General features: G+C 39.8%; 2 protein-coding genes and 1 pseudogene across 2 annotated transcripts; all 3 read right to left on the bottom strand.

Moving 5' to 3' along the window:
• Nucleotides 1-7,557: 7,557 nt before the first annotated feature.
• LOC119254651 (hemoglobin subunit beta) lies at nt 7,558-8,975 on the bottom strand. Its single transcript, XM_037521752.2, has 3 exons — nt 8,815-8,975; nt 8,478-8,700; nt 7,558-7,811 (listed from the first exon to the last, which is right to left on the bottom strand). Exons 1-3 carry the CDS (start codon nt 8,904-8,906, stop codon nt 7,683-7,685), a joined length of 444 nt encoding a protein of 147 aa, XP_037377649.1. The 5' UTR covers nt 8,907-8,975; the 3' UTR covers nt 7,558-7,682.
• A 6,675-nt stretch (nt 8,976-15,650) lies between these two features.
• Nucleotides 15,651-17,071, bottom strand: LOC119254650 (hemoglobin subunit beta). Its single transcript, XM_037521751.1, has 3 exons — nt 16,887-17,071; nt 16,550-16,772; nt 15,651-15,903 (listed from the first exon to the last, which is right to left on the bottom strand). The coding sequence occupies exons 1-3, from the start codon at nt 16,976-16,978 to the stop codon at nt 15,775-15,777; spliced, it is 444 nt and encodes a 147-aa protein (XP_037377648.1). The 5' UTR covers nt 16,979-17,071; the 3' UTR covers nt 15,651-15,774.
• Nucleotides 17,072-23,746: 6,675 nt separating this feature from the next.
• LOC119254987 (hemoglobin subunit epsilon-like) lies at nt 23,747-25,748 on the bottom strand (annotated as a pseudogene).
• Nucleotides 25,749-25,992: the final 244 nt, after the last annotated feature.

Here is a 25,992-nt window from a genome sequence, read left to right as displayed (position 1 = left end):
TTTGTTTTACCTATAACATTATCACCTGCAGATATCTAATTTATAAACCTGAGGTTCCTGTAGCATTTTTCTATATCATTAATGACATATTCTAACTGTGTCATGAGTACTTGAACAGAGGCAATATGTGGTAATAGAAGCTGTGTGATTTTAAGGCCATGCAGAGTTGGATTCAAATACAGTCTAGGTCATAATCTGGCCTCAGTATCATTTTAAAAATTTACTTAATTTAGGGCCTCCTTGGTGGCCCTGTCTTGTCCACTGCTCCCCTCAGCAGTGTATTTCAGTAATCTGCCTGTTCTGCTCCCCACTCAGGCTCTGGTGAATCCTCTCACCCCCTGCAATTCTGGCCTATACCCCAGACCCCAGTTCTTGTATGCATAAATAAATAAATCTTTTTAAAAATTTTACTCAATTTGAAGTTCAGTTTTCATTTGTAAAATATTTACAAATAACTATCAATTCAAATACAAGCTAGGGGGCCTCCCTGGTGGCGCAAGCTTTAAGACGCAACCTATGAAGCAATCCATAGCTACTGCAGCATGAGTTCAATTCCCTGCCAGGGAGCTACCCACATGGCTCAGCAGACCTCTCCTGGCTCGCCTGCTACTCCCCTCAGCAGTGTACTCTAGTCAATCTGCCTGTTTTGTTCCCCACTCTGTCTCTGGTGAATCCTCTCACCCCCCACACCTCAGGCCTGTACCCCAGCTCTTGTACGCATAAATAAATAAATAAATAAATAAATAAATAAATAAATAAATAAATGCTAATTCTGAAATTAGCATTTTGTGATGGTTGCTGTATAAATCAGATATATTTCTATTCATAAAACAGAAGAGTTTAGGGAGCTTGAAAAATTACCAAAATAATTGTTACTTGAACAAGTTTAATTTTCTGGACTTTGAGTTTATAATCCACAAAACAGAACTTTGAGCTGGTTTAGGGTGTCCATAAAGACCACAGTTCATTTTCTTATCCTGGGCACATTACATCAACAGGTATTTTTCCTCCCAAATTTGTCATTTGATTTTTATAAGGTACTAGGAACTCAGCACAGTGATAGATGCTTGGGCTTAGAAATGGAGACTTATTATTTATTGCCCCCTCACTCATACAATGTTTTTGTTATATTTGGAAGGGGGTAAAAATCTCTGAGTTTCAATCTTAACCTGTCTCTAGCCCAGCATCCAACATACAATAAATATTCAGTACATTATATGAGGAAAAAACATGCATATATTTACATATATGTTCACAAAGTACATTATCTTAAACTATTAAGCTTGTTTAATGAGTGAACCTTGTTTTTTAACTAGTGTAATATAAATTCAATACATCTAAGGACAACATTTCTATATTCCTATAAAAAAAATGACTTTGGCATAAGCATATTCTTAAAAAGCATCTAAATACATTTGTGACCTTTGCAAAAGATCCCCTTCAAAGAACACAAACAGATACTAAAATGCAGATGGAGTCCAGTTAAAGACACACATTATAGATCAATGTTAAAAAATGCAAGATGATTTCAATGCCAAAAATAATTAGTATGTCTGCAGTTTTCTGGGTTTTTTTCTGGTTTCTTTTCTACTAGGCATAACTCAGTTTGCTTACCTATATTTTTTAACATCCTGAAGATATTTCACTGGTTGAGTGGAGAAAAAATAAAAGCAAGGATATGTAGAAAACACAAGTAGAAAATCTGGAACATCTATTTATACCTCTTGCTTCACATCTTTTGGGCCCTAGATCTTCAATTCCCAGAGGATTGAATTTATTCCTCTTATGGAAAAAGATGCCCTAGAGTTTATTTCTGCTGCATAATCCTCAGGGAAAAACACCCCTGCTTTTCTTCCCTCTACAATTTGTGCAGGTTTTGCCCTTGCCAGCTCTCTTGATCACTCAGTGTCTCATGCTATTACAGTGATACTCTGTTACGATCAATGCGCCAATTTATGGAGGCATTTACAAATACAAGTTGTCATAACCACATATTGGAGAATTGTATACTTCTTAGAAGGTGCCTAAAACTAAAACTAGATATTATCATCTTACTTAATCTTGAAATTGTAAGACTCCTTAACTTCCCTTTTTCCATTGGTCACATAGTACATCAGAGGGGTCTAGAGAGGTCATCAGCTGCTATGGAGACCCTGCTTATCCTTTGATGGACACTTCAGTGAGGGATCTACATGGCGTGAAGAAGAGATAGATGATTGATTGATTGATTGATAGATAATTGATGATGATGATGATGATGATGATGATTATGAAGATAGATAGATAGATAGATAGATAGATAGATAGATAGATAGATAGATAGATAGATCGATAGATAGATTCCTTTACATTAATGGATACAAAGCTAATTCCATGCAGATGAAAGAAATTTGTTACTAGATGGGGGACTATGGGTTTCTTGGTGGCTAAGTGCTACGGTAACTGCACATGCAAGGGAAGAGGAGAGAGATCCTATATTTTCAAAATGTCAACAACAATGTAAATTAGAATTACCTCAGGAAAAAAAATTAAAAAAGATTTATGCAGGAAGATTTTTTTCTTATTAACTTCTCTCAAATGAAGTCTTCCAAATATCTAGTTTTCTGGTATTTTGCAAGGCCTTCTTGAAAACCTTTTATATCAATATTAGTATCAGTCCCTAAAAATGTGCATATTGACCATCTGCTGATCTTGACTGGATGACCAGTGCTAAGCAAGTGTTCAGATTGCCCAGTCAGCAACCTAGAATGTTGTGCTCTTTGGATGAGAGAGACTATCTTATTACAGGGTGTGGAAACTCTATGGAAGGGGACACTAAATGTTCCCTCCGTTTCAAATGCTTTCATCCAAAGGTGAAACCATCAGTAATAGTGAATGAGATGGTTTCTCCTGGAGGTTTTGCATTTTTAAAAAAGGAGCAGCACTCACCTTCTTACTGGAAAATTAAGGGAACCAAAGTATATTAAAGGAAAAGAGATTGAGGAAGGACAATGAGGTTTTAGTTTTTTTAACTAGTCATCAAAGTCAGTATCTTTATAATTAAAATCTTTGTTTGCCAGGATAGTAGAGGTTTGCTTGCTTATCAGTGTAATTATTCAATGACACCCACACAATTTGGACAATATGTATGGTCACCTGTTTAAATTATTGTAATGTTCTCATTTGGACACCAGCAGGGGGCAGAAGCAGTCCATTAAAATTTCCCTTTTTACAACGATGCAAAAAATTGTTTTAGAGCTGGGTAAGTATAAGTGAGGCCAAGCCCTTAAGAGCTTGGGAACGGCTGAAATGATAAGAACATCTACAAGACTAGTCCAAAGATCAGGTGTTCAGGGGTCTGCCTGTGCTGGCAAGAGCAACAAAATATTTACCACCAACCAGTAGAGGCTTAAAATCCTAGTTTGCATGAATAACATTATTTTTAATCTTGTGAATGATCTCTTTATTACACATTTTTATGTCTTAATAATTTTATTATGAATTATATTATTATATTATTTATTATGTATTATATATAATATTTCTATAAATAACAATTCCATCATGATTGAAAAATGATTACCCATAATTTAGAAGCATGGTAAAAAAATTATATTACATGGTATATCTGTTAAATTGTGAAAACTTTGAAAAGTTTTCATTAGGATTAGTGTCATTTGATTAGATAATATATAAATGACCTTTCTCAAGGGAATGTATCCACTGCAACTCTTACCCTATATTGAAGAAAAATGCAAAACAACTCAATACAAAGCAAATATAATAAAATGACATACAGTGCATGAAAGGTGAAAACTAATCAGAAATGTGCAGAGTGGTGGTAACTAAACCTATGTCAAATTATACTAAAGTAAGCATTTAAATATTTCAATATAAATACATAAGTTGTTGCAGATATTTAGAATTGCCTCCTGAAAAATACAGAATAGGCCAAGGTAATATAATTTAGTCATTTTCTTTTAAGACAAAAAACTTGTAAGGACTTTCTAAGAAATTGGATACTGACACCAGACAAGTAGACTCCAGATCTAATTGTTCTCCAAGTGTCCAAGGCATATCCACAGTTTCATTGAGGCCAACTTTAATTGTCATCTTTATCACTCTCTCACTTTCTGATCCTCACATAGTGGAGAAGAGCTCTGAAGCAATTAAAAAACAAAAAGCTGACATATCAAATTAGTCAGATCTCAAAAAAGAGTTATACAAAATTTATGAATATAGAATTTTATCTATCTATAATCCACATTTAATCGTGGAAACACAGTACTGTGATCATCTGTACATTACTGATGTTATTTAATAATAAAATTTTAAATTAATGTACTAGAATTAATTTCTAGTTATACTCTCTGCTTCAAGAGGAGGCTATGAGGAGAAGTAAGTAGTTCTGCTTCATCCCCAAAAGAGAGCAGTATTTTGCTTTGAGTAAAGTCTGATGACTGGCTTTTGTACAAGTAATTGTGTCCCCAGAGCACAGAAGATGTTGTAGACAACAGAGTCCAGAGTGACTAACAATGGGGAAACCTCAAATGACTGCCCATGTTTTTACATAATCAGTGTAACCCCAAATTCCCAAAGATTTGTCTGCTAGTCTTATTGCTGCCTCAGAGATTGGGCTCTTTACTGTAATACTTGTGCAGAGAATAATGCCGGCCAAGATCTTAGGATGACAAATTTGTTGAGGACCATAAATCAACCTACTGAGTGAATCTCTTACCTAAACCAGATGAGGGAGGCCTGGGAATGTAGCCACAGAATTTCAGGGAGTTACTCATAACGGTTTATCAGCATGTTATTGCTAAGATATGTTATTACTGGGAGTACAAATGGTGGAGTACGTATGGGCGGGCCTCCTTTTAGGGCTGTATGCGGCCACATTGCTTTCCCTGTCCAGGATCCATTTATTCTGAAAGATATAGGGTAGTGTTGGAAGACTAGCCTCGCTGTGGCTTTCAACATGTATTTGTGGGTTGGACGAGAAAGTGCCATCTTTTGTTTCTATGAATCAAATTTCAGTGTTAATTGATAATAGTTAAATTGTGAAATATTAGCAGATGAAACCTTTTACTTTCTTAGGAGGGATATGAGAGTGTTTGACATTTGGGATATACCAGAGTTTGACATTTTGGGAAATCAGATCATTCTAACTTCCATAGCCTTTCAAATCAGATATGAGGTAGGCATTCTCTCAGACAAAAAAATAGTAATTATTCAGAAGGATCTATTGTCCTGTGATGGTGCAAAATATCCAGGAAAACCACTAGTGCTATAGAAATGATTTGTTCATTTAAGTCTTTCTAGTCATTTTATCAGTTTTTCTTTTTTTTACTGTTTTGTTTTGTTTTGAAAATACATTGTGAGCCAGCACCGGTGTAGAGACTCTATGGTAAGAGTTGTGGTTAAAAAACAAGTTATATCAAGAAGTCAGAGCCTGAAGATGAGTGATGCTAGTGTCTGGTGTGAGATCTATGGTAACTCTTATGATGTGTCTCCCTGGGTCATGGAAACACAAGAAAAGGCCACAATTGAAAACTATCACAGAGAATGAAGGGTCAGAAAAAATGTATGGTAGGAAGTAATATCTAACACAAGACAGGAACCGTATATTGAGGAAAATAGCACAGTGTGACTGGAAAGGGAAGGCAGCATGTGCAGATGTCTAAGAATAAAAGATCATTCATGGTCTTTCTGTGTGTCCATGTGTGTGTGTGTGTGTGTGTGTGTGTGTGTGTGTACACAGTCAACTAAAGTCCACACTTCCGATCTATCAATGTCAAAAGCAGGTGTGATGCATACGCAGTGTAGGACTGACTTATTCCACATATAAGTGACACTATGCAGTATTGATCTTTCTCCTTATGACTTATTTTACTGTACAATTCCTTCTACTTCCATTATATTGCTGCAAATGGCATGAATTTATCTTTTTAAAAAATATTTATTTATGCATACAAGAACTGGGGTACAGACCATAGGTGCAGGGGCAGGGGGAGGGATGAGAGGATTCACCAGAGACAGAGAGGGGAACAGAACAGGCAGACTGACTGAAATACACTGCTGAGGGGAGCAGCGGGCGAGTCAGGAGAGGTCTGCTGCGCCATGTGGTTTGCTCCCTGGCAGGGGATTGAACTCGTGCTTCAGTGGCTGTGGTCAGCTTCATAGGTTGCGTCTTAACCCCTTGCGCCCCCAGGGAGGCCCATGAATTTATCTTTTTTTGATTGCTGACCCACACAATGCCACCAGGGAGGCCCCCAATATCCATTATTCTAACATTGCCTTTCCCAATTGAGAAAGATAGTATTGAAGTGTTTCTTCATTTTTTTCTTTATATTTTCCTTCTTTCACCTGTTTCCTTTGTGCATTATTAACTTTCTCTGGTCTGACCATCCCAAAGAAACACTGATTCTGAAATATAAGGCTGTGGTTCTACAGATCCTATACAAACATAAAGTGTTCTCAGAGCCTACTAAGTAGTAAATAGTAAACTGTAAAATGTTGCCTGTGCCCTGGTGCAGGCAGAGTTTTTAAGAAAGCTCATTATATGAAGGAAGCACGGGCTCTATATCAAAAGTCAAGTAAGTCCAAAAGTAATTAAAAGGAATAAGACATAGACTTAAATTCATGCAAATTAGAAGACTCAAGAGGTCCTCTAATTTGCCATATTGTGAAAGTTATGCTTAGAGGTACATTATTACCTATGACCACAAAGCAGATGGCTGATGAGAGTGCTTTACTTTCCCAAGTGATCCTAAGTACATATTGGCACATAATCACCAAAGGAAAGTGGGTATTAGACAACTGTTCAGATTGCCCTCTAGTTCCAGGAGGTCTAAGACAAGGAATTTCGTGATTATTCCACCACACGAATATTCACTTACTGCCTATGCATGAGCTTAACAAGGCACAGTAGTAACACAGGGTAGCACAAAGGCAGAAAAATGTCTCTCCACCATGGAACGATGAAAGGAAAATGGAAAAGGGTAGAAGGGGAAGGGGTAGAAAAAACTCTTTAGGCAAGATAATGTGGAGTTCATTGAGGTCAGGGTCAAGACAGGACACAAATCATATGTGAGCAGTGAATTTTGCCTCTATAGGTTAGGATGAGGGTTGTTTGGGGGTTGTTTTTGACAAGTGAGGGAGGGAGGTTATTCCATAGAGCCCAGAGCCTTAGGGAGTAGAGCACTGGGTGCTAAAATGGGCAGGCAAGGGAAGCAGGAAGAAAAGAAATATAACTGTGCCTGAACAACCATTACGGCACTGACTGAGCTCATTCTTCTGAGTAAAGGTAAAAAAGGAAATGAACTTACCCTAAGAGTTAAATATTAGGTCTGAGGCTCCATAAACCCTTGAATGCCAATATTCTTTCTCTATTTCAGACCTTCTTGATCATTCCTATGATTTACAGGTGAAGTGTCACCTATCAGTGGCCAAGTATGGTCCCCTTCCACCTCTAAATTCTCTTGATTTCTTTCTACAACACACAAGAGTCCCCAACTTATTACACCCTCAGGGAATTCCCCAAGTCCTCAGACAACAAATAAGTGAGCTGAAACAGGGTTGAGCTGAAAGTTCTTTATTAGGCAGAAAACATACCCTTGAAGGTGGGCATTATTCCCCAAGTTCAGAGGATAGAATGTAGGGAATTAGGGTCTTCCAATGCTCCCCAGGAAGAGGTCAGGGTCTTAATGGTACTTGTGAGCCAGGGCAGTGGCCACACCAAGCACCACCTTCTGGAAAGCAGCCTGAGCCTGGGGGGTGAAGTCCTTGCCAAGGTTGCGGGCCAGCACACACACCAGCACGTTGCCCAGGAGCTGGGAGGGAGAAACAGACATGATTAACAGAGAAATCAACCTTGGCTTCTTTGTTCTACCCACACTCTCCCTCAAACTGATCTTCAGATTATCCCCACCAACAAAAATGAAAAAAAAAAAAATATATATATATACACACACATATATACATTAATCCATTAGTTAATTGTGACAATGGGTGTCTTTTACCAAATACTGCTGCCTTCTTTTCTACTTCTGATATTTTATCATCCCATATTTCCTTTCCTTTCCTTTTAGTCTTGACATTATAAAGTCCCAGTGATTCTTTAATCATAAATTATTAACAGCCTCTATTGCTTCTCTTTGAGGAGAGTTTTCAGTCTCTGCATTGAGTATCAGAATGTGTTTCCCCAAATAGAAGTAGCAGATGAGAACTTTCACATCTAAGTGGGTACTGCGTAAAGGAATGGAAACTAGGGGGAAAATGGAAGGAGGTGGGGAAGAGTCAACATTAAAAAGAACTTGATTTTAAAGGGAGAAAGGAAAACAATAAGGGACATTGAAAGAAAAATTATTGTTATTTACACTTTGAAAAGTGATGAATGATGACACAGAGGAAAAATAAAAGGAATGGGAGCGAGCACGCTGGTTAAGGAACCAGAGGGGAAGTGCAAACAGAGGAAAGGGGACATCTCTGAGGCTCACCCTGAAGTTCTCAGGATCCACGTGCAGCTTGTCACAGTGCAGCTCACTCAGCTTGGCATAGGTGCCCTTGAGGTTGTCCAGGTTTTTGACGCCATCGGTGATGGAGTTGGCCACCTTCTTGCCATGGGCCTTCACCTTAGCATTGCCCATGATAGCAGAAGCAGAGGACAGGTCACCGAAGCTGTCAAAGAACCGCTGGGTCCAGGGGTAGACAACCAGCAGCCTAGAAGTTGAAGAGTCATGGACGGCAGAGAGAGTCAGTGCCTCTGGGAGCCCAGGGCCTCCTCATGCCCAGCTCCTCACTCTCCTAACCCTGCCTTGTAACCTGGACACCTACCTGCCCAGGGCCTCGCCACCAATTTCATCCACGTTCACCTTGCCCCACATGCCGGTGACAAGGCCCTTTTCCTCACCAGACAGATGCACCATGGTGTCTGTTTGTGTTAGTTGCTCGTGAACACAGTAGTTTCAGAAGCAAGTATGAGCAGCAGCTGGCTCTGCTCCTCTTTTTATGCCCAACCCCGGCCCTGCCTCCCTACTCCAGGGAGCAGATTGGTTTATGTCAGGGTGTGGTTCTGCAGGGTGAAGTCTGAATGATACAGCCAAGCTCTCCTTGGCATTTCTCTCAATAGCTTATGAGTCTGACTTAACTCAGACCCAGACCTTTCTCTCTATTTCTCCTATTAGCCGTAAAATTTTCTAGTAAAATCTTCCTCATATTAATTTATTTGTATGGATTTTAGAATCATAATTTAGTAATCTCTTTGAGACTGACTCCTTAATTTTCTTTTCACAGAAATAAAGAATTGAGGTCCAGAAAATGATAGTGATTTTCTTGTTCTGGTTCAAAGTAAGGATGAGTGGATGGATCTCCTATGGTGTCTTCAAAATTGCAAGGTGATTACCTGGACAGCATGGAGGAAAGCTCTTCCTCAGGTTAGGTATGTCATCCTTCCTCCCTTTGGTTTGGATTAAATCCCCCTGGTAAGAAAAAATTCATTATATTTTAATTAAATCATATAATAGATTGAATGACGATTAAAAAGTAAAACAAATATGAATCAAAACAAATATGAGTGCCTTCGAAATAGTTATTCTATGTATGTCCTGGGGGCTATGTCAAGACCCCTCAATGTAGTATGAAATACTAATAAGTAAAAAATAATTAAAATCCCAAATTATTAATAATACTGATGGAGGCTTTGCTCTCAAACACTAACCCAGGACATAAAACTTTCTTCTTCCTGGACTGCAAAGTGTCTGGGAAAACAGAACCTTCTGTTCACTTCCTAGGCTAAGAAAAACTGAGTGTGGAGTTCTCTCCCTTGCCATTAAGACAGACAATGTAAAGAGCAAGGGCAGCAATCATTTCTGAGCTCAGCAGAGCACCCCAGAATTTCCTGAGGGTGCTGTTAGTTACTTTCCCTAGTTTCCATCATCTCTATCTCTTAGATGTTTCCCCCTTCCCAAATTTCCATTTCCTTTCAGTAAGAAAGAACCACATAGATTTTTTTTTACTTATCTTAAAATTGTCTCCTGACTCAGGCACACCAATGTCTAGTATCATCTTTTTCTCTCCTTTGTTATCCCTGGCAACAAATATTTAATCTGTCATCCTAGTAACTACAAAAACAGGTTTATAAGAAGAAAAATTTGTCTTTATTTCTAGTTATTTCAAATATATTCACGATTGTCACTTCCATTTTCCACTATCCCAAATACTTTCTCCATCCTTACTAGATGTTGATTCCTCATACCTTTGCCTGTCTCAAGCTGCATCAAGTACTTGTGAACAAACAGTTCTCAGAAATGTAAGAAAGGCTTGGCTCCCGTCTGGCTATCTGGAGGTCAGGTCATAATCATGTGCCCAACAGTGATGACAGGGGTAAATGAGATTGAATTTAAATATAGTCTGTTAAATTCATTCATCTTTAAAATCCTGAAGCATGTATTTTACTATTAGTCTATCCCTAGGAAAACATTCTATAAGCTGACCAGAAAAAAAAAGAGGTCTTTCAAATGTTTTGAATGCTAAAAAATTAATTTAACTTTTTTAGATTTTGAATTTCATTTTATTAGATTCACCTAAATTCTTCTAAATTCTTCTTTCTTTAAGCCTCCGTTTGTCTTCAGTGACTATGTGCCTCCCTTTTGTATGAGCAACTGCAGCAGATCCATCTTCCCATCCTCAAGACAGGAAAGGCTACTTGGTATGACTAAAGAATGAATCAGACTCTTCCTTCTGTTACCCCAAACCCTGCAGGGACAAGGCAAGTTGTAATGACATCAAAAGCTCAGACTAACAGACAAACATAAGAAAGATTGAAGAGTGATAAATGTACTTATGTTCAGAGTCTTAGACTCAAATGCAGTTCAGCATTCAAAGGTTCTAGAAAATTTCCTAGGCCCACTGCTATCTTCGTATGGTTAGCTTACTTCTACCCTCTGAAGGATACCATAGTATTTTTGTTTTACTTTGTTGTTTTTTTAAAGATTGATTTATTTATGTATACAAGGACTGGGGTGGGGGGTTACAGGCCAGAGGTGTAGGGGGTGAGAGGATTCAACAGAGACAGAGTTGGGAACAGACCAGAGGGATCTACTGAAATACACTGCTGAGGGGCGCAGCGGGTGAGTCAGGAGAGGGCAGGCCAGGGGATCAAAGTTTTGTTGCAGAGGCTGCAGACAACTTCATAGCGCTGTGTTTAACAACTTGTGCCACCAGGGAGGCCCTATTTTTGTTTTACTTTGATACCAGCCCCACTGAGACACACACACACACAACACACACACACACACTATAGTCCCCAAGAGACACATAATTAAGGCAATAATTAAGAGGATGGATATTAAATTTCTTCAAGAGAATCATGACATTTTATCCAGGGGGTTGTGATTTTGTCATTTGTTTCATAAATTATCTTCAACTAGTACTTTTGTGCATGTTATAATATTCAATTTTGAATTTCCTAAGTGGACCACTTCTATGTTTTCCTCAGTCAGGCACAGTTATTTTTTTACTTTTCCCAATGCGCAGTCTCTTGGTTATCTCATCTCAGCTTCCTTTCAAATATTCATTTCAATTTGATTCAGTTAATAAAATTTAATTAAATTAAAATGCTCCACAAAGAGCAGAAATCACAAAAGCAAAGGACATATATACTGAATGCTTTAGCAATAGGTTAGATTACTACTTTTTTAAAAAAAAATCATATTTTTCTCTAAAAAACCCTAGAAAGAAATATAGGCACAACTTTGATGAAGTATTTCTAATTATCACAGGAAAATTAATGTCTAAATTTCTGATATCAACATTAATATTTCCTTCATTGGGCTCAAATTTTCATTCAGAATTACTGAAACTGAGTCTACAGGTTTAAATTTGTTTCAGGATCTAAGAGCACAGAGTGGAGAAAGGAAAAAAAAAGAAGAAAACACTTATCAACTTTCTTTTTGAGGCTTGTATTTATAGACACAGCAAAGGCTGGAGGTTTATCAACAATCTTGAACTGTGCACCAAAGCTGGCCGGGAATTGAAAACACAGGGGAAAGAAGTGGGGGCTACCCCAGGAGTGTGCCAACGGAAATTCAAAGCTTCTTTTATCAGAGGGAAAAAAAGAAAGAAAACCTCTTCATATCTGTATATGAAGCGCTCGTGACTAGCTAATGAATTTAAATCGAGTCAGCATTTCTTTGCCACTAGCTCATTGTTGGCTGATAAAATTTGACTCCTTTCTTCTCAATCTGGGTCTCCCAAAACTTGTTTGCCCTCATTTCTTTTCTTAATTGGGGAGGTGGACTTTGGGACAAGGGTGTGCCATTTCCTCAGTTTGCCAGCTCCTGATTATGCCCGATTTCCTGCTACCAACTTTTGTCTCTGGAACTTTGACTTTCAAACAGTGAGCAGCTGGACCCTGGGTGCAGGAATATGACCTTTTGTTTATCTCCGAGTCATGGTTTTGATTTATGGAATGCAAATAAGCAGGCTTTCCCAAGTCAAATTTGAACCTGTGTAACTTTTGAGGCAGATTCTTAAGTTCAGTCTGTGTACACTTTGCAAATATTTAAGGTATTAATTCATGAGACCAAATCCAGGACACTGAGGCTCAAGAGATGGATAATTGAGACTTTTGCTAAATTGCCTTGGCATTAAGTTAAATTATTTTATTTTAAAATGATGATGGAACCTCCTCACAGTATTATTTTATGCTCTTTGCCTCTCCTCTCTCTGCCACCTCTCTGCTTCCCTTTTCTCTCTCTCTCCAACCTTCTGTCTTGCACACATAAACTCCATCTTTAATCAAACATATCACATATAGTTTATAAAGCAACAAGATAGGAAGAAAATAGAAATAATCTATGGATAAGTTAACAAACAAAATTAAAATCATATACTAAGCTAGTAAGCTCGCTCCTAGAGCTTTGTGAACTTCCAAGTCTCTCTGCATACCTTGATCTACTCAGTACTAAAATGAGGACAGCAAAACCTTAAATATAGTCATCATTATACTTGACCCAGCCCTATTCAAGTGATGTTCGCTTGAGTTCTCAATAGTCACATCTTGTCGAGATTCATTGACCAGTTCCAGGGGAGAAGGCATTAAAGTTTGTACAGTGAACCTTTGTGTGTTTTTATTTTGTTTGCAATCATCTCAAAGGAAGAAGGGTAGTCTGTTTTCCCCTTTCATAAACACGAAATCCACAATCTCTCCTACCTTCCTGCAAGTCTTCTGAAGAGCGCGTCTCCAAATTTCTGATACTTATGAGTAATTTCTGTGCTCAAAAAAGTGAAAGTAAGGCAGGAAGTGTCCTGGGACAGGATAGGAATCAAGGACTAAAATTTTGCAAGAATGTTACTGTTCTATGGACTGGTAAACAAGAGTTTAAAAACCTGATGACTCTAGGCGCTATCTGTTGCCATAAATTTCCTTAACTCATTATTGGTTTTTGTTGTTGTTGCTTTACCATTTCTGAGTTATCTTTCCACAACTAACCAAAATAACTGCTATGATAAAAAGGAAGTCAGACTTTGAGACCAGACCGGGTCACACCGGAGCTGGGAGCACACGGCCTTCACGAGATGCTCGCCTGGGAGATGGTCACCAGCCCTGCATGACCCCCGAGCTGCCGCGGGCTGGGGTTTACAATCAGAAACAATAATGGACTTTCACCAAGTCCACTCTTCTTGCTTTCTCAGGCAATAAAGTTTAATTCCTTTATTTTCGAACTCCAATCCTACAGCCTATAGAGACCCCTAACCTCCACACCTCCCAGAGTCTGTCTCTTAGAGTCAGTGTCTGTGGAGTCCTCTTTTTAACCACAGCCAGAGGGTCTCAAGAGCCATTTTCCTGGCCATGGAACAAAAACGCTTGGTCCATCCCTCTGACTCCTGGCAGTGGAGCAGTGGACGGCACTGACATGCTGCTATTATGCAGCTGTTTTGTGGGGAGACCGGGATCAGGCTCAGGATCAGGATCACATTTCGTTGTCCACTGTCAAAAGTAATCTGCCTAAAATTGTACCCAAAGACACTGATTCTGGGACATGAGGCTGTGGTTATTACACACCACATCTAACTAGAGAGTTCTCAGTTCCTACTAAGTATAATGAAATGAGAATGGGGAATAAAAGGCTATAAAAAAGCCTCTGTCCTCAGGTAATTCAAAATATAGCAGTGAAAACAGTAAACTGTAAAACATTGTGCTCTGGTACAGGAAGAGTTTTTTTAAAAAAGCTCATATATACAGAAGGAAACAACTGGCTCTGTATCAGGAAGTCAGGTAAGTCTAAAATTATTAAAAGGAGCATGACCTGGATTTAAATGCATACAAACTAGAAGCCTGCAGGGTGAATGGTTTTCAGGCTTTTCTGCCCTCCCACCATTAGGATTACCCTGCCTGATGGGGCACCTGCAGTTACTGTTGTAAGCTGTCTTGTTTACCTCTGTGGGCCATGGGAGGAGTATTGAGGTAGTCACCAAGAGAAGCAGAAGCAGGAGAGAAGAGGCAGGAGAGAGAAAGGGAGAAAGAAGCCAGAGAAGCACAGAGTAAAGACTTGCGAGGGGCTTGGAGACCTGTCAGCCTCCTGACCACCCCCACCCCCCACGCCCCCACCCCCATCCCCGCACCCCTGCCTGCTGTGTACCTGGTCGCTACTCTACATGTTACAGCTCAATAAAAGCCTCAGAAAGCCACTGAGGGCTCCAAGCATCTCCTTTACCTGGTCTGCTGAATCATAATCTGCTCAGTGGCTATCCTACCTCTACAAAGCCACTAGAAATCTAATTTTCCATTTCACAAAAGTTATGCTTGTAGGTATGTTACTACCTATGACCACAAAGCAGATGGCTGATGAGAGTGCTTTACTTTCCCAAGTGATCCTAAGTACATATTGGCACATAACCACCAAAGGAAAGTGGGTATTAGACAACTGTTCAGATTGCCCTCTAGTTCCAAGAGGTCTAAGACAAGGAACTTCGTGATTATTCCACCACATAAATATTCACTTACTGTCTGTGCATGAGCTTAACAAGGCACAGTAGTAACATAGGGTAGCACAAAGGCTGAAATGTCTCTTCACCATGGAAGGATGAGAGGTGGAAGAGGAGGGTTTGGATAAATATCCTTAAGCAAGATATTGGGGAGTTCATTGAGGTCAGGGTCAAGACAGGACACAAATCGTATGTGAGCAGTGAATTTTGCCTCTATAGGTTAGGATGAGGGTTGTTTGGGGGTTGTTTTTGACAAGTGAGGGAGGGAGGTTATTCCATAGAGCCCAGAGCCTTAGGGAGTAGAGCACTGGGTGCTAAAATGGGCAGGCAAGGGAAGCAGAAAGAAAAGAAATATAACTGTGCCTGAACAACCATTACGGCACTGACTGAGCTCATTCTTCTGAGTAAAGGTAAAAAAGGAAATGAACTTACCCTAAGAGTTAAATATTAGGTCTGAGGCTCCATAAGCCCTTGAATGCCAATATTCTTTCTCTATTTCAGACCTTCTTGATCATTCCTATGATTTACAGGTGAAGTGTCACCTATCAGTGGCCAAGTATGGTCCCCTTCCACCTCTAAATTCTCTTGATTTCTTTCTACAACACACAAGAGTCCCCAACTTATTACACCCTCAGGGAATTCCCCAAGTCCTCAGACAACAAATAAGTGAGCTGAAGCAGGGCTGAGCTGAAAGTTCTTTATTAGGCAGAAAACATACCCTTGAAGGTGGGCATTATTCCCCAAGTTCAGAGGATAGAATGTAGGGAATTAGGGTCTTCCAATGCTCCCCAGGAAGAGGTCAGGGTCTTAATGGTACTTGTGAGCCAGGGCAGTGGCCACACCAAGCACCACCTTCTGGAAAGCAGCCTGAGCCTGGGGGGTGAAGTCCTTGCCAAGGTTGCGGGCCAGCACACACACCAGCACGTTGCCCAGGAGCTGGGAGGGAGAAACAGACACGATTAACAGAGAAATCAACCTTGGCTTCTTTGTTCTACCCACACTCTCCCTCAAACTGATCTTCAGATTATCCCCACCAACAAAAATGAAAATATACACACACGCGCGCGCACACATACACACACACGTACATTAATTCATTGGTTAATTGTTGTGCAATGGGTGTCTTTTACCAATAACTGCTGCCTTCTTTTTGTCTTCTGGTATTTTATCATCACCTATTTCCTTTCCTTTCCTTTTAGTCTTGACATTATAAAGTCCCAGTGATTCTTTAATCATAAATTATTAACAGCCTCTATGTGCTGCTCTTTGCGGAGACTTTTCAGTCCCTGTGTTGAGTATTGGAATGCGTTTCCCCAATTAGAAGTAGCAGATGAGAGCTCACATATATAAGTGGGTATTGGGAAGGAAGCTAGGGGAAAATTAGAAAGTGGTGGGGAAGATTCATCATTAAAAAGAACTTGATTTTAAAAAGAGAAGAAATAAGGAACATTGAAAGGAAATTTATCAAGTTATTTACACTTTGACACAGAGGAAAAATAAAAGGAATGGGAGAGAGAACATGCTGGTTAAGGAACCAGAGGGAAAGTGCAAACAGAGGAAAGGGGACATCTCTGAGGCTCACCCTGAAGTTCTCAGGATCCACGTGCAGCTTGTCACAGTGCAGCTCACTCAGCTTGGCATAGGTGCCCTTGAGGTTGTCCAGGTTTTTGACGCCATCGGTGATGGAGTTGGCCACCTTCTTGCCATGGGCCTTCACCTTAGCATTGCCCATGATAGCAGAAGCAGAGGACAGGTCACCGAAGCTGTCAAAGAACCGCTGGGTCCAGGGGTAGACAACCAGCAGCCTAGAAGTTGAAGAGTCATGGACGGCAGAGAGAGTCAGAGCCTCTGGGAGCCCAGGGCCTCCTCATGCCCAGCTCCTCACTCTCCTAACCCTGCCTTGTAACCTGGACACCTACCTGCCCAGGGCCTCGCCACCAATTTCATCCACGTTCACCTTGCCCCACATGCCGGTGACAAGGCCCTTTTCCTCACCAGACAGATGCACCATGGTGTCTGTTTGTGTTAGTTGCTCGTGAACACAGTAGTTTCAGAAGCAAGTATGAGCAGCAGCTGGCTCTGCTCTTCCTTTTATGCCCATCCCTGGCCCTGCCCTTATTGCTGCTGGGAGCTGATTGGCCCAATGCAAAAAAAGAAATTCATTGGGTAGTTAGCATTTATGATACACCCTCATTCCTCAGTTCCCTTTAGCTCAGCTGGCATAGGGGTTCTAGTTCAGCATGTCAGGCTCAGGACACTTGCTCGCCCTCTACTTATTTCTGACCTCTTCTTCTCCCCAGTGCTTTCTGCTAACATTCTCCTGGGCTCATTTATGCACAAATGTTTTCATCTCACAAAGTGGACTAGTTTAATTTGTCCTTTCCTCTTATATGTAATAAAATTGAAACCTAGAAAACATTAACTTTGTCAATTTTACTCTTTGTGGAAGCTCTTTTTGTCCTTAGAAATTTTTATAAGTGATTAGATTTGATCCATATTCTGCCCTAGTTTTTATTTGATTTCTTTTTCATCTTGGCTGAGTATTTCCAGTCAGAAAATTCTTTTGTTTCATTCCTTCATTGAAATAAATGGGCATTAAAATATTCAAAAATAGTTATTACTGTCTTTCTACCTGTTGCTGAAATAGAGTTTGGGAGCATGCATAAAAGGGTAACTATTTGATTAGAAATAAAGAAAAATATATGATATATAAAGCATGTGATATGTTTTGCAAAGATTAACCTTATTCATTCATATTAAGTTGGAAGGATTTCTAGAAAAATACAAATACACAAATGTCAAAACTGTTTCCTTAGGGAAAAAAAGCTAAGATAGATTCAGAAATAAAAATTCAAAGGGAATTTCACTCCTTTCACAGTTCACGTAGCACTGCAATGAACATGTCAGTACACACTCACCAGTGTAGCTGGAAAGAAAGACAGGAAGGAGGGAGGGAGTGAACAAGCAGCAGGAGGAAAGAGAATGAAATGAAAGGGAGGGAAAGGAGGAGGATATCAGTAAAGGGGAGGTGTGATTGACATTCCAAAATTTGGTAATGAAGTAGATGAAGGAAAACCTTCTTACACTTTTGCTGAAGGTGCAAAACCTATGAACTAAAAATTATACTTCTAGGTATATAGAAATGTGTGTCTGAGTGCATTCAGAGACATGTGTACTCAAGGGAAAAAAATAATAACAGCACGAAACAACAAATCAAAACCAGGCAATTATAAATCAGAGACATCCTGCAGGGGAGGAGGAGGGAGAGGGATCAGAGGGAGGGAGGGAGGAGCACAGGGGACTGAGGTGATGGTGCACGGGTGCCTTGGGGAAGGAAACTCTATGGGGACTACACCTGAGGGGTTGGGGGGAAGCAAATATTGTTTGAAAATGAACAATGATGTAAAAAAATAAATACAATTTAAAAAAACAAAGGAAAGCTTGTGACATTAATATGCATTAGAACCTCAAGCTAATAGCAAATTAAATGTTTCTGATTTAGTGGAATAAATTGTTCTGTTAGATAAATAGTTTTGTACAAATTACAAAGCAATAAAGACAAATATTGCCTCACATGCAGCAATACAGATGAATTGTAGAGCATAACATTGATTGAAATTAATCAGAGATAATAACTGAAACCATATGACTTAAATAGAAAGATGTATGATGTCACTATAACTTTGATGACAAGAAGGAGTATCATATAGTAAGAAGGCACAAAGGAGGCATGAGTGATCTTTAAACAATGTTATCAATTATTTATCTTTTATCTGAAAGCCAAGGGAAACTATTGAAAAATTGAAGGAAGGAAGGAGCATGTTTGATTTTTTTTTTAATTATTCTGATTTCAATGAAAAAATGGATTTTAGGAGTAGAATAAATGAGAGACAAATAGTTTGGGTGATACTATAGTGGAGGCACAGTAAAAAGGCCATCTCTATTTTTCAAACTTGAGAAATGAATGATGTGTTGGCCACTGTCATGGGGACACTAAAAGAAGGTCAAGTTAGCAGGAGTAAGTTAGGGAAAGATTAGGAGTTCAGTCTTGGACATACTGTAGGTCATGTGCTCTTGAATGATCCAAAATGGGATATTAAGAAAACAGATAAATGAGCTCAGAGCTCAGAAAAGCACAATGAGGTCAAGAATGCATGATGAGTCAGCATGGAGAAACAGACCTTTGTACACTGGATAAGCCACTGAACTGGCTTTTCAAAAACGACAGACATCTATACAAATATTTCCTTGAAATCTTGGAATGTATTTGTAAGGTAGGGATTGTTATTCGTATTACAAACAAGGATATTAATTCTAAAAATGTCAACTAAACTTTTTAAGGTGATGGGGCTTAGTTTGACTTTTTTCTGTTAATCCCAAAGTCCTGCTTTTTCATTTCTTTTCAGTTGTGCACAGGATTTGGAAGTGATTTCTACAAAAGTGAACTCATTGCCAACTGCTAATGAGAGACTTCTAGGCATTTTTTACTCTGTGACTTTCAACTCTATTTCACAATGCTCCAAGTCCCAAAGAGTCTCTGCCACATGGTCTCTTATTTTAGTTATTCTTCATTCCATTGTTTCTTTCAAGTTCACCTCTGCCTACTGCTTCATTATAATTAGAGTAAACTCTTAGGTTATACCCAAGTTAGACCCTCGTTAGTTCTTCACCCACATATGGATCAATTTCCCTTAAATTCCCTATTCAAATATTAGTCTTATATACCAGAACCTTTACTGGTTCTTTTTGCTAGTACAATAGCTTCTTCCCTGCCCTTTCTCTTTAGCAGCTTCTCTAAGTTTATACCATCTCACTTCTTTTACAGACCACATTCTCCTCTCTCACTTCAACGTGACATGCTAATTCCCTAACCTATCATTTCCCCTCAGAAAAGGCCTTGTATCTTTCCAAAGATTAGTGGAATTAGAATATGTTCCAGTTCACAGAGTGTGCAGATGAAGTACATACTCAAACCAAGACAGCCCATCCATGTGCCTTATGGATGGTCCTGCCATTAAAATCTCTGGAAATATTGAGAAAAAGTTTAAGGCATGACCCTGCACAAGAGGGAAGCTCCTATTTTCACTGTATTATAACTAATAAAATATCTATTTCTTGAATTAAATAGAAGTGAACAATAGCCCAGGAAGAACACTATCCTGAGTTTATAAAATAATAGCCCACATAGGGCCCCTATTATGATACTAACATTCCCCTATTCACTATCAACAATCTTATCATATTTCTCCTTTTTTTTTTTAAAGTCTCTGACTGACTCAAGAATATAGTTTCCCTTTCTAGGAGTAACTTCCCATTGGAGCCATTCTTCTTGCATGATCTCACACGGTATCTTCCCTATCCTCCCAGACTCCCAATTTCCAAAGCTCCCACACCCATATGAACACTTTCTTTTGTTGAATCAACTTAAAATTTAAAGACAGAAAGATATTCAAGGATATTTTCTTTTAAACTATTTGCATCATATAGGATTAAAAGTTTGGAGACAAGACATAGTTGTCCAGTCTTCACAAGGCTCTGGGGAATACAACCTCCAGTGGGCACCAACATAGTAACTTAGTGGTACTTGTGGGCCAGGGCAAGAACCACAGCTAATGTTGTCAGCTTCTGTTGTCAGGCAGCTTGCATCTATGGGATAAATTTCTTGCTGAAGTGGGTTGCCAGGATGATCAATATCATGTTACCTAGGAGCTGGGAAGAAAGAGTGTAGGAAAAAATTGGATACACTGAACAGAAGGTCTTAAGCTGGCTTTATAGCAAACAGACACAAAAGCCATCTCCCACCTGAAAAGTCTGAGCAACTGTCAGGCCCATGTGCCTACAAGGGGCATCATTTTAGACTTTACATTGGCTTTAGTATGACTCCCAGTCCTCTAGCTTCCAACGTGTTTTATCCTCTCATTCACCCTGCCAACATCTGACCTCAAAATATGGCTATAGATTATTTTTCTCCTTTAAAGACTTGGATATTTTGAAAAGTAGGGTTATAGTACTGCAGAGATCTTTAAGATATGTAGTCTAGGTCTCCAGATAGTATAATCATTCAAATTGTTTGGACACTCCTATTAAAAAGAATGTCATGTCATATAAGAAAACATTTTATCACTAACAGGTGGGGTGAGAAAGGGAGGGCCAATTATAAGCATTTATTGAAAAAGATGCCCTCACTTTGCACTGCTTAATCTTGATTGTAACTCAAGAACCATATAGAAAATTTTAGATACCTACCAAAGAAAAGATGTTCTGCTCCCTGGACCAATTTATATTCTCCTGGCCAAAATATTTCGCTCAGTTTTGGCCACTGCGGGTCACAATATGTATTTTTTCAGAAATCAGAAAGCCAGTGGCTTCCAATGACTATTATAAATGGACTTAAGGATGACCTTTAAAACCACCTACCTAAAAGAATCAAGTTCATCCCTAAAATATTAGCTTTCCAAAATAACTGTAAGGATAAGACTTAAGTGCCTATATGTCTTAACTTATCCATAGCATCAATATCTAGGTTGAAAACACAAAGCACAAGGGCACCAGAATGCACCTGAGGTTCCAGGATCCACACACAGCTTGTCACAGTATAGCCCACTTGGGTCAGAAAAACTTCATCGGAGGTCATCCACATGTCCAATAGCATTTCTGAAGGCAGTCATCACCTTTTTACCATGAACTGTGATCTTGGGTCCTCCATTATTATAGAGACAGAAGAAAAAATGCCAAAATTGTCAAATGGCCTGTGAATCTTTGGGTAAATGAACAGGAGCCTATGGAATGATTAGTCCCAGATCAGCTGGAAAGCCAAACTGTGTAAGAAATCTGATCAACCCCTCTTTCAAGAATTTTTTTGCAAGGAGGCAAAAATATTCTTCACTTTGTCCATCATGTTAGCACTAACAGCCTTCTCCTGACCCAGAAAATCCACCATGGTGTGTGGGAAATTACTGGTGATCAGTAATGTGTCAGGTGCAAGTCTGTGCCTCTGCTCCTCTGTGTGGTCTTTTATTCCTCATCTCTGGCCCCCAGAACCCTGTTGAAATAGTACTACTGATCGAGGATGAGTTGTAATCATCAGATCATGGTGGTGGTATTTGGACAAGGGAAAGTCAGTAAGATGAACCTTTACTCCTCTGATAGTGTTGGGTTGCTCTATAAAGGGAATTCAGCAAAAATTAATTAATTACTTTTAAAAATAATACAAAATGAGATTTCCTTCTCAAGCCTATTAACTATTTCTTGAGTCAATTTGAGCATAATAGAGGTTGCTTCAAGGTCCTGGAGTTTGAAATGATTCCCACAAGAGTGACTAACTCATTGACAGCTCCAAAGGGACATCTAGGCATTTTTCATTCTATCAATACACTCCCTTCTTCCTTACTTACTACTCTGGGAATCAGGTTAGTATCTGTGATTTATCCAAGAGGTACTAATCAGTTTCAAAGCCTTGCTGAATCTTTGCCCTGATTGTCCCTTTCTGCATTATTTTTTGTCTTACCACATTGTTCCTGTCACAGTCCAATACTTGGCCAATCCCTCATTTATAGGTAAGGCAGGCTCCAGCAGCCACACCTGCGCCTAGACTCACTTCTCTGATCTGTTACACATCTATACATGTATCACTGCTCCCCAAACTAGCTACTTATATTTTCAGTCTTGGTTTTTTTTTTAAGATTTATTTATTTGTGCAAGAACTGGGGTACAGGCCAGAGGCGCCAGAGGGTGAGAGAATCCACCAGAGACAGAACAGGGAGCAGAACAGGCAGACAGACCAAAATACACTGCTGAGGGGAGCAGCGGGCAGGACAGGAGAGGTCTGCCGCACCATGTGGGAACCCCCCGGGGCGGGAATCGAACCGTTGCCACGGAGGCTGCAGACAGCTTCACAGCGCTGCGCTCAACCCACTGCACCACTGGAGAGGCCCATATTTGCAGTTTTGTACAAAAATTTTAACTGGTTCCTATTACATGTAATACTAACTTGTTTTTCCTTCATCAGAGTTCTCTACACTGTTTTCCAAATTTAACTAGATCAACACCCTGTGTTTAAAAGACTCATCTCTTCCCTTTCACCCAGACCTGGCATGATGACTCCTGAAACTCAGATTTTGAATTTACTATTTCCTCACAACATTCTTTTTATTTATATCAAAGCTCAGTTGGTTTCAATAATGATAGCTACTCATACAAATAAATACAAAATTAAAATCCTATTAGGAGCAAAAAGATTATATAAATACACATACAAATATACATGTAGATACATACATAATTACCATAGATTAACATTATATGGAAAATTAATTATATATGTTGAGAGAGAATTTATTATGGTGGATGCACCAATCGATTTAATTTTTGCAAAATAATCTTTGATAAACTTGATAATGAAATGAAGGCCTAGAGTGTTTAGAAATTCATCGCAGGCTGTAAAGCCAGTGGGTGCTGCTCAGATTCCCTCCAATGGAGTAGGTTCCAATGTCTTCAGGATGGGTCCTCACCAGTATAATTGACAACACTGAGAAAAATCAGTTAAAGGTCCTTGACTTATACTCTGGGAAACACTTTTACCCCAGTAAAGTGATCAAAAACTATTTTGTAATATCCAAGAGCATCCTTTTTGTCCTCTCCATACACCCCCTAAGCCCCATGGAGTTCTTGCTTTCTTTGGAAAAGACACAAAAGACAATGAAGAGAAGAAAAGAATATTTCTTTTAGAATGGAGTTTATTTTGTTGCATCATATAGGAATTAAGTTGGAGGCAGGACACTGTACTCTGTCCTCATGAGATGGACTCTGAGGACACAGGTGCTCCAGGGACCCCCAATACAGATGGACGGCTACTCAGTGGTGCTGTGGGCCAGAGCATGAGCCACAGCACTTGTCAGCTTCTGCCAGGCAGCCTGCATGTGGGGGTAGAGTCATTGCCTGAGTGCGTTGCCAGGACGATCAGTATCATGTTGCCTAGGAGCTGGGGAGGGAAGCAGAGATAAAGAGATGTGTATAACTAATATAAAATCTCAAGATGGGATGTCTTAACAGACAACACCCATTTCCTTCCCGATGAGACTATGAGATCTCATCAGGGTCGTGCTCCACAAAGGGGCAACCCTGTGGATGTCACACGGACTTCCATGGGATCTGCGCCTTGTGTCTCCCACTGCAGTCCATCCTCTTGTCTGCCCTGCTGACTAGTGACTCCACATCACCATTTAGGATTGTTTTCACTTTGTCTTTTTAAAAAGCAAGACTACAGCGCTGCCAGGGGTGTGAAGGGATAGTATGCATCCCTGGTCATTACATGGGTATTACATGGGTACAATTTTTCAGAACACCCATGTGAAAAAACAAACAAACAAACAAACAAGGCACACAGGACCTTGTGCTGCGTGCATAAGGCAGTTGTCATTGCTGCAGTCAACTTCTTTCAAAACTGTTTCCTTATGGATTATGCTCAGTGAAATAAGCCAGAAGGAAAAAGAAAAATATTGGATGGTTTCACTTATAAGAGGGATACAGGGGAATCAAATAAGGGATCAGGAAAAAAAATAATTATAATAAATAAAAAAATTATAAATCAGAGACATTCTGCAGGGGAGGGTGAAGGAGGGTGATCAAAACAGGAGGGAAGAGACGAGGGACTGTGGTGATGGTGCACAGGTGAATTGGTGGTGGGAATTTTACGGGGACTACACCTGAGAGGAGAAAGCATACAAGCATACATTGTACAAAAATGAACAATTATGTAAAAAATATGTAAATTTTCAGTTACCAAAGACAAGAGGATTTCTCCCTACCAGAAGCTGCGTTCTTTAGTACAAAGCACTTAGTTCAGTTTTGGTAAGCATTCTTCAAAGATAGAATTTTCAGAAATATCAAATGCAAGTGACCTTCCACTGCCCTTGATTATATTTCTTCCTAATCGTATCTATATCATTTGCAGCAACCTAACTCTGTAAATCAGTCCTATCATTAAAATAGCATCTCCTACATCTAACCCCTATTTTGCAAGAGGGGTTTTTATTTTCAAAAGAAGCCATGGAGAAAATACCTAGGGTTAAAGAACAAAAAGCACAAACACATCCAGCTCTCATGCTGAAGTTCTCAGGACCCACAGTGCAGCTCACTCAGCTTGGCAAAGGCACCCTTAAAGTCATCCATGTGCTGAACAGCATCTCCAAAAGAGGTCAGCACCTTCTTGCCATGAGCCTTGACCTTGGGGTTGCCCATTATTGCAGAGACTGAAGACAAACTGCTAAAATTGCCAAAAAAACTTCTGGGTCCAGGTGTAGACACCGGGAGCCTGCGGGATGATCACAGTCACAGAGCAGACGGAGTGTCAAGACTATGTAAGAAACCTGACCACCTCCTCTTTCAGGAACCTGCCCTTCTGCCCCCTGCCTTGGCCTCCAGACCCACCTTCCCAGGATTTCTCCTCCAGCCAACTCCACATTCACCTTGGCCACAGACTAGCAGTAGCAGCCTTTTCCTCAGCAGCAACATGCCTGTACCCCAGTTCTTGTATAAATAAAAAGAAATCTTAAAAATATACTCTTTAAAAAAAAAAATAAATCTCTCTAGCCAACCTCAAAAGGAAGCAGGACAGGAAGGAACTAGGTAATAGGGCAGAATTGCATGTTACCTAGTGTTTTTAATTCTTTTAATCGTGTAGTTATCTGTCCAAAAGATAACATGGAGTCTGGAAGATGTCTGGTGGCCACTGATGCACCAGCCGCAATCCTGTGCCTCTTTTCCTTGAGGTGCTCTCTCATCCCACATCTTTGGCCCCAGATCCTTGCTTCTCCCAATGAAATGAGACTGTTGGTGAAGGGTGGAATGCCACCAGCAGGGGAGGGGCTCGGTTAGGGAGGATCAGCAAGATGGACATTTGTGGCTCTGATAGTATTGAGTGGCCCCCTCAGAGAGACTCTGCCATTCAATTTCATGCTGTTTCTTCCTATAGCTCACCTTTCCCTTTCCATCTAGCCAGCAATTCATATCTCAGTGTCCCTACCA

The sequence above is a fragment of the Talpa occidentalis genome, unplaced genomic scaffold (assembly GCF_014898055.3).
Source record: "Talpa occidentalis isolate TD23 unplaced genomic scaffold, MPIMG_talOcc4v2.1 talOcc4.3, whole genome shotgun sequence".
Taxonomy (NCBI): domain Eukaryota; kingdom Metazoa; phylum Chordata; class Mammalia; order Eulipotyphla; family Talpidae; genus Talpa; species Talpa occidentalis.
This window is presented reverse-complemented; position numbering and strand designations above follow the sequence as displayed.